Source organism: Triticum aestivum, chromosome 5A, assembly GCF_018294505.1.
Source record: "Triticum aestivum cultivar Chinese Spring chromosome 5A, IWGSC CS RefSeq v2.1, whole genome shotgun sequence".
Lineage (NCBI taxonomy): Eukaryota > Viridiplantae > Streptophyta > Magnoliopsida > Poales > Poaceae > Triticum > Triticum aestivum.
The window spans coordinates 415,767,454-415,776,276 of record NC_057806.1 but is presented as its reverse complement, the minus strand read 5'-3'; the positions used below and the strand labels follow the sequence as shown (position 1 = coordinate 415,776,276).

Genomic DNA, 8,823 nt, shown 5'->3' with positions numbered 1-8,823 from the left:
AGGGAGGTGGCGTGGCGAGCTCGGCGGCGTCGCGGTGTCCCTCCTCTGCCTACTGGCACGAGGAGGAAGGCGACAGGGGGGAGCGCCTGGTGGGCTGGGCCGCTGGGCCGGTCAGGTAAGCGGCGCCAGGTAAGTGGCCCAGGTGGCCTTCTCTCCCTTTCTATTTATTTCTGTTCTGTTTTGTTTTATTTAATTTATTTTGCCACTATTTTGAATTTAAAAATAATTCAAACAATGCCAAAAACTCCTCTGAATATTTTATATTGCTAGATGGACTCTTCCAAAAGCTTATAAAATATTTCAGGGGTATTTGAAATTATATTCTAGTTATATGAATATAATTCAAATTCAAATAGCTAATGATTTAAATTCAAAGTCCCAAAAATAAATCCTTAAAAATGTTCAATATTTTGGTTGGGACCAGAACCCTTACCAAAAATTATCAAACATTTAAGAAGAGCATTTTGGAGCAATGAATGAGATTTCTAGGGTTTTTGCCCCTCTTTTATTTAAGTTTTTGAGGCTTCCAAAATTCCCTCAGTTCAAATTTTCAGAATTTAAACATGATGCACACATGAGCTAGCCTAGAGCACTACCAGCAGCTAGGGATGTGACATTCGGTGAAGTCGACCCAGCTGTTGATGCTGCGGGGCTTCAGGTTGTTCAACCACGTCCGGGCCATGCCCTGGAGCATGAGCGGAACGTACTTTACGGCGACACAATTGTTGCCGTTTGCTATGCTGACTGCCGTGGAGTAGTCGACTAGCCAGTCTTCCGGCTTCACGGAGCCGGTATACTTGGGCGTGTCTCTTGGGAGCGTGAACCCTCTGGGAAAGGGTTCGTCCCGAATGCGGGGCCCGAAACAAGGCGGACCCAGCTCGTCTTCTTCTTCCAGCGCCAGGGATCGGTGAAGTCGGTCGATCCGGTGGCGGGCGTCATTCTTCCCAACTCCCTCTCGGCGGTCAAGGCGGTCTCCGAGAGTCGGATGGCCAACAGGCGGCAGGGAGACTCGCCTCTCCTTGCGGGGAGGGGGAGGCGGACAGTCGTCTCGTCGTTCCACTGCTCTTGGGCGGCCGTCTCGGTCGCGCTCTATGGTAATCCGAGTCCGACTTAGGCTGACAGCCGGCTCCTTGTCCTTTCTTCCTCGGGCACCGCCAGTCGGCATCTGAGACGTCGCGCCTTGATCTCGGTGCGGGTCATCGTTTGGCCGCTGCGGCGCCTCCATGCGGCAGCCGGCCTCGTTCTGCGTGGCGGCCGCGTCGAGGAGCCGCTGGACTCGCTCCATCATGAGGCGGCGCTCTTCGCCCTCGAAATTGTCCAGCTCATCCGCCGCTGCCTGGGCGGCTCGGATGTTCTCCGCTGGCGTGGCATACACGGGGCGACTAGCCCCAAACAGGCTGGCGATGGCTACGCCGCACTGCTGAACCGCGCCAAGGCGGCTGGGCCCTGTCGGAGCCGGCGAGCCGCCAACAGCGCAATCCATCTCCCGCTGGTAAGCTTCTGACAAGCGTCTAATGCTGGCTAGCTTCTTCGCGCCTTCAACAAGCTGAAGGCGGCGCGCTTCTAACGTCTCTGCGTCAGCATCTTCCGGGATGGGCGCAGCTAGGTCTTGCAGTGCAGCGCCGAGTGAGTCAGGTGCCCTTCCACCAGGGAACTCATCATGACTGATGACCAGCACCTCAGTGACGGTACTCCCGTTGCTCTCTGCGTGGGGGAGAGGTTCGTCGTAGACCACCACATTGGAGGGGAACGCGTCGACCGACGCGGTGTCGGAGTCGACCAGCATTGGGTCGGTGGAGCCTACGGACTCCAAGTCTATGGCAGGCTCGCCAGAAACGTGGAGTTGATCGAGGAGGCCCGCGAGGAGGTTTACGGGGCCGCCTACGCCTGTGTCGGACGCAGGCTCGTCGGAGAGGCGGACCTCGCCGACAAGTTCGGCCAAGGAGCTGGCTGCGCAGGCGATCTCCACGCCGTGCAGCGCGTCGACGCAAACTTCGTCTGGCGTGCCTGGCTGGCTGCACTCTCCAGGGAGGAAAAGGGTTCCCGTCCAAAACAGATCTCCGGACGGCGGTGCACCATGCCCCACGATGGGCGCCAAATGTCGGGGGTTTGGTGCGACATATGCCAACGGATGGCTTATCATGGTGGGGGCGAGTAGGACGTCGCCGGTGCCTGGAAACGGGATGAGGTGAAGACATGCACGCCGGCGAATCTTACCCAGCTTCGGGGCTCTCCGGGGAGATAATACCCCTACTGCTGCTCTGCGGGGTCTCCGCATGATCACTATAGTCAAGGGTTTACACGGTTGCTCCTTGAGCTGTGTATGGTGGTAGGAGAGGGCAGGGCTAGCTCTCTCCCTCTATCTGGTGAGGTATAGAACTTCTGGGATCCAACCCTTTGCATGGGTGCCCTGGGGGGTTTATATAGGCCTACCCCCCAGGGGTACAATGGTAATGTGACTGGGCGCGGGCCCAGCCATCAGTGTCTCCGACCTCCAGCTTCTCCGCCGGCTGCTGGGGCCCGCCGACTGGTCTGGTACGGAGTCGACAGGCCGCGTCCGCCGCGGGCGGGTCTTGCCGGCTGCTGATTACTGTAGCCGTGCTCCTGATGATGCAAGCTTGGTCATGGGGTCATGGCAACAGCCCCGCCGCCTGGCGGGCGATCACTGTGGCCACTCCCCATCTCTTCTTGATTAATGGCGCGTGGGCCCCGGGGGAGGGCTCGGCCGACTCCCCCGGGCCGACTCCCGTTGGGTCCGACTGGCGGTGCTCCCGCCGTCTCCCGAGGTCTCGCTGGCTGGTGGGCCCTGCTGCCTCCAGGCCGTACAGACAAGCCGTCGTGGGCGCAGAACCAGGTACAGTGGTGCTGATGTCGGAGCCGGCTTGGCAACAGTGCCACGCCGCGGGGAGATCCTCCCAAGTACGGCGCGCTGTAGCCATGCCTGCCCTTGGTAAGGGGCGGGGAGTGGGCTTCATTGTAGCCACGCCCCTCCCCCGTCCCCCTTGATGAGGTCACGGTTTGTTGGAGTCACCGGCCGACTCCCCAAAGCCGGCTTCTCTGGAAGTCGTCCCTGGGACTCGGCCGTGAGCGGGCAGTCGGCCGCCTTGCCGTATACTCCCCAGGAGGCGGCTTTTCGCCCTGTGGTCTTGAGGGGCGCAGCCTGCCCCGATGTCTTGAAAGGTCATGGGGCTCGAGTTGGCCTACCCGTGGCCCGTTACTCCGACAGAGTGAGTACTCAAGATGGAATCTTTTGAAGACTTGACGCATACTCCAAGGCACAAATGCAATCTACAACATGTTTATCTCCCGATGTAACCGACATATATGTAACCCTAGGTATCCCTGACATCTATGTAACCCTATGGAACCGATTGCTCTGCTGTACACTTGGTGGCTAATTATTCTTGTATGTGCATTTCGCTGCAGCGGCCACGGGTGCAACCTATGCGGGGTAGATGGGCCTTATTTTGGGAGCAACTAGTTAGAGGGTGCCCCTCACGGAGGGCGCTTTTCCTATCGCAGGAGTGGCATAAGTTTCAAATTCAAAAATATTGTATTTTTAAAAAAATGTTAGGGGTTTTCAAAAATGCTCTTCTAAATATTGTTAAAATTTTCAAAAATTGTTTCTATTTTCAAACTTTATTCAAAAATTAAAAAATGTTTGGAATTTCAAACATTTTTCACATTTTCAAAATCAGCCTGAGAATTCCAAACAATGCTCGTACTTTCAACTATTGTTTGCAATTATAGAAGAAGTTCCTATTTTAAAATTTTGCTCACAAAATTTTGAAATATTCAAGTTTTCAGAGAATGTTCATTTTGAAATAATGTTTGGAACTTTAAAAAATATTCACATATTTAGAAAATATTTAGGACTTTCAAAATATGTCAGCATTTTAAAAAATTGTTCTGAATTTCAAAAAAATGTCCCCATCTTCAAAATTTGTTCAGAAATTAAACATGTTCCCATTTTCAGAAAATGTTCATGTTTTGCAAAAAATATATTTGTTTATTTCAAAATATCATGACTAAACAAAAGTTGGTTTATTTCTCTAAACTTCTAAGCACCTCCCCTAAACACCATGAAAATTAGCCCGATATTCTAAAAGTTTTTTAGTGGTTTTTTTTGGGAATCCCAGACGAGAATGGGATGGTTTTGTACTATTCAAGAACTGCATGCATTAAGTTTTTTTTAAAAAAGGAACTGCATGCATTTTGAGGCATGGATTGCCAGCTTTGTACAGTCACAATAATTTTTAGTTAGCTTTGATTGCTTTTTCCTGTACATATGTATCGTATAAAAAAAACTGAAAATATGAATATATACGTACGGTACAAGAGTACTGTTGTTCGTCAGAAAACAAATATGGAGGCCATGTGCATCGATCTTCGACAGGCCATGTGCATGCGATGCTCGACTGGCCATCCATGCACGGGCGTGGCATTGACACGCGCGGCGTTGGCAGCTTAATTATTTGAGCAAGCGCGATCTCGCTATTCCTTTTTCTTCGGAGGGAATCGCGCGATTGCCTTAAGCAGGGTCAGATCGGCCGAGTAGCTGTTCATGCGTGGCCTCCTTGTCCTCATCTTCCTACCCAATCCAGTAGGCCATTACTTACTTAATTTATGTGCCCTCCTATACTACAGAAAAGCACGGCAGTTCATCAGCTCACTTCGCTACTGCTTCTTGCCAAGTTCCACCTCCTTGTCCCCTCGCTAGTGTTGACTGCCTACTAGTCCTTCTCCTTACTCTTGGATCCAAGAACCAGCCAGCCAGCGTTTGCATCTCCTGCCGCTGCAACTGCAAGTGTAATGGCGTCCCTCGTGGAGGTCTTCCTGGGCTCCTATTCTTCCTCGGCACCGGTGGACTGGGATGCGGAGGCCTACCCGGCGTACAGTGACTTCGCCGTGCTCCCCCTGCTCGTCGCCTTCTTCCCCACCTTGCGCTTCCTCCTCGATCAATTCGCCTTTGAGGTAAGTTTTGTCTGGCTGTTTCGCTCTTCGGGTTTAGGACGCGTTTCGTTCGTGGGCAGTCAGGGATATCTTTATTTTCTATACTCCCACCGCTGCATAATTCTTATCTTGGTTTTAGTTAAAAAGTTTGTTGTGGTTTTTAGTTTAAACTAGCAAAACGGCTCGTGCATTAGAACGGGAGAAAAAAAAAAGATGTCATAATCTTCAATGGCAATGACCATATTTTGCTATATCACTGAGATACACTATCACTCTTATTTTGCTGAAATTGTGAACAATTTTTCAAAATCGTAAACATTTTTTAAAACTCGTGAGCATATCTGAAATCATGATCTTTTTTCAGATTCTGAACATTTACACAGATTTTCAAACATTTTCTGAACTCATGAATATTTTATACTATTTGCAAAAAAATTAAAAATTATGAACATTTTAAAAATATTTTCCTTGAATAGGCAACATTTCTAGAATCGATGAACATTTTTTGAAAATTGGTGGAACAATTTTTGAAATTCACGAATATTTTTTTGATTTAACAAACATTTTTTGAAATGCATGATCATTTTTTGAATCAGTGAATATTTTATGAATCAATAAACTATTTTGTAAGTAGAAAACAGTTATAAATTTTTAGAATATTTTTTAATTCATGAACATTTTTTGAATTAGCGTAATTTTGATCACTTTCCTTAACATTTTTTTAATACACAAACTTATTTTTAAAAATCATGAATATTTTCTGAATCCACAAATATTTATGAATTATTAAATAAAATATTTTAGAATTCTCATTTTTTTAACTTTCGAAACTATTTTGTTGTCCCAAATTATGTAAGGTAGAAAAAAAAGGGAAGATGAAAAGGAAAACGAAATTAAAACTAAATTTTAAACATAGGCCTCCTGAACATGGGTCGGCCCAAACAGGCACGATGTGTCTTCTCCCATCGTGCAGAGCGCACTATAGAAGGTTTCTACTGCATGGGCCGCCCCAGGCGAGGATTCCCTGTGTGAAACGTTTTTTATCACTAGGTGTCATCGGTAAGTAATATTTTGTAACTTTGGAAGTAATTTCGATAATGTACCGCCAGAAGCAATAGCGCATTTATTATTAGATGGAGAATTGTGGAACGGAGGAGTATCCTCGAATGAGATGAGCCAGTTTTTGTGTAGGCTCAAGGTGTCACAAGTCTCAACGTTGACCCAGAAGAGATTCTTGAAAGATTTCAAATCACGTAGGTGGCTGATTCACCAAATAAAGCTACATCTTGTTGTCATGTCATCTGTAACATGGTTTTAGTCGTAGTTACGGTGTACTCGTCTTGTTACATAAATTGGCGGCGTGCCATACTAAATTATGCCATATCACTGTTGTACGCCATGAGCAACATTATTTCAAGAATGGTGCAAATCACGACTACATGCACATGTTATAGCTTTCGTCTCGCTCTCTTCGCAGGTGTTAGCAAGACGACTTATATTTGGAAAGGGACATGATAAGCTTGGTGAAACAGATGAAACGAGAAAGAAAATCAATAAATTCAAGGAGTCAGCGTGGAAATTTGTCTATTTTCTTTCTGCGGAATTCTTTTCATTGTCCGTAACATACAACGAGCCATGGTTTACAAATACAAGATACTTTTGGGTAGGGCCTGGTGAGCAGCTCTGGCCTGATCAAAAGATGAAGTAAGAGTGAGAAACTATCTCTTATGTTCCTCATTGCAACTTTGCTTTTCACCCAAGAGGCTTCAACATCGTCTTTTTTTCTTATACTTTCTCCAGGCTGAAGCTTAAGGCTGTATACATGTATGCCGCCGGATTTTACATATATTCTGTCTTCGCTCTTCTGTTCTGGGAAACAAGACGCAAGGACTTCGGCATCTCGATCTCTCACCATGTGGCAACTGTTGTTCTGATTGTTATGTCCTATATTTGTAGGTATGTAGATGAGTGTAATTGCATGCCCTTCCATACCATAATGATACTACATCATAGCCAAACTTGAAGTTACTGCCACTTCCAAACAGAATAACTCGTGCTGGCTCGGTCATTTTAGCCATCCATGATGCAAGTGATATATTTCTAGAGATTGGAAAGATGGCCAAGTACAGTAGCTGTGAGTGGCTAGCTATTGTAGCATTTCTACTATTTGTGGCTTCGTGGATCCTTCTTCGGCTAATTGTTTTTCCTTTCTGGGTCCTAAGAAGCACAAGGTAAACATATACTACTACAGTTTGTAGGTTGCTCTGGCATGTGGTGCTACTTTACCTGTTTAGGAAGCAGCATTACTCAACTACATTTTGTTGCGCATTTTGTTGATCAAGTCAATGATCTCGTGTCCTTTTCAGTTATGAAGTACCTATGATCCTGGACAAGGACAACAAAATAATGTCCTTGTACTACTATGTTTGCAACAGTCTCTGTTTCACACTTCTAGTATTTCACATATATTGGTGGGTACTGATTTACCGGATGCTAATTAAACAAATCCAATGCAGAGGAGATGTTGGTGACGATGTCCGATCCGGTCAGTGATTCTTTTCTTCCTCATTTCTTTGTTAAATTTATTTTCTTTCCCAGCAGCATAATCTTCTGGATTTCTCACAAGACACCCTTCTATCAAACAGATTCCGAAGGCGAAAACAATCATGAAGATTAATCTATAAGTTACTAGAAGCTTAACTGAAGAACTTATTGGTTGTCTGCTGTTGGGAATGCGAATTAGAATGGTACAAACGGCTGTTATATAAATAATGGGAATGACAAGAACTAGTTACCATATCAATTAGGAGAAAATGAAGGCCAAAAATTTAGAAAAGGCAAGAATTTCAATGTCAGTGGAACAACCTCCTTGATGTATCTTTTTGGTAAATCGAATGTATGAGGTTATGCTATCATTCAGAGTCTTGAGGCATCAATCTTGGATCTAATATTTATCACCATATATATGTCAAGACGTCTTTTCAGAAATATTAAGTTTCCAAGTTGTAAAGACTCTTTTTTGTGTGAATAGTAAATGTCGTGGTATTTCTCACGGGAGGCTTGCGAGTCGACAGATGCCACAAGGGCTTAGTGTGTGAGTAAGACTGCTGCTGATAGGACCGGGAGCGGGTATGCGAGTAGCACGCGGTGGTTTACCCAGCTTCGAAGCTCTCCGTAGAGATAATACTCCTACTGCTGCATGTCTGAGTGTATCTATCCGGGGTGTACATCGGGCAGTACAAAGTGCTCCTGAAGCTGTATCTGAGATCAGTGCCATAGGCATCTGACTTGGTAAATGCATGTATGTGGCATGCTAGTGGCCGGCCATGTATGGCCGTGGCTTGCGGCCGTGAGTGTGTGTGAGTGTCCATCATCCTGGATGGATGGATGGATGCCCATATATATAGGCATGGCTAGCTTAGAGAGTAAGCTATGTAGGCATGGTGGGGTGTCATGCTTGTCCCCTGGGTCACTTCATAAATAGTGCCAGGGGACAAGTGACACTATACATGATGACATCGAGGTGCAGCCATCTCGTCCGCGGTATGGCCGCCACGTCGGGGTCTTGTCGATGTCGCTTCGGGCTGCAGTCGGCAGCTGGCTGGCAGGTGCAGTCGGCAGCCGGCTGATTGGCGTAGTCGGCAGCCGGCTGGCTGGCGCAGTCGGACTGAGGGGCTTTGCTAGCCCTGATGTCTTAAAATATCGTCTTGCCGTCCTCGGGGTACCCGTGGTCGATTACCCCGACAGTAGCCCCCAAGCCTCCGGGCAACTTGGCAAAGTTGGGCGGAGGTTTTTTTTGGCAAGTGTTCATGGAAATTTTCAAGAAAAAAGACAAAGTTAATCCATGCAGATATATCAAATGTTTGCTTT

The 8,823-nt window shown here is 47.0% G+C and overlaps 1 protein-coding gene across 2 annotated transcripts; it reads left to right on the top strand.

Moving 5' to 3' along the window:
• The first annotated feature begins 4,546 nt into the window (after positions 1-4,546).
• On the top strand, positions 4,547-8,005 carry LOC123103703 (ASC1-like protein 1). 2 transcript variants are annotated; one of them, XM_044525371.1, is made up of 6 exons: positions 4,547-4,974; positions 6,431-6,657; positions 6,754-6,909; positions 6,999-7,184; positions 7,470-7,498; positions 7,599-8,005. In XM_044525371.1, the coding sequence occupies exons 1-6, from the start codon at positions 4,813-4,815 to the stop codon at positions 7,628-7,630; spliced, it is 792 nt and encodes a 263-aa protein (XP_044381306.1). In that variant the 5' UTR covers positions 4,547-4,812; the 3' UTR covers positions 7,631-8,005. The 2 variants fall into 2 exon arrangements, with proteins under 2 accessions (XP_044381306.1, XP_044381304.1); XM_044525369.1 differs by having other exon boundaries at positions 7,320-7,498.
• Positions 8,006-8,823: the final 818 nt, after the last annotated feature.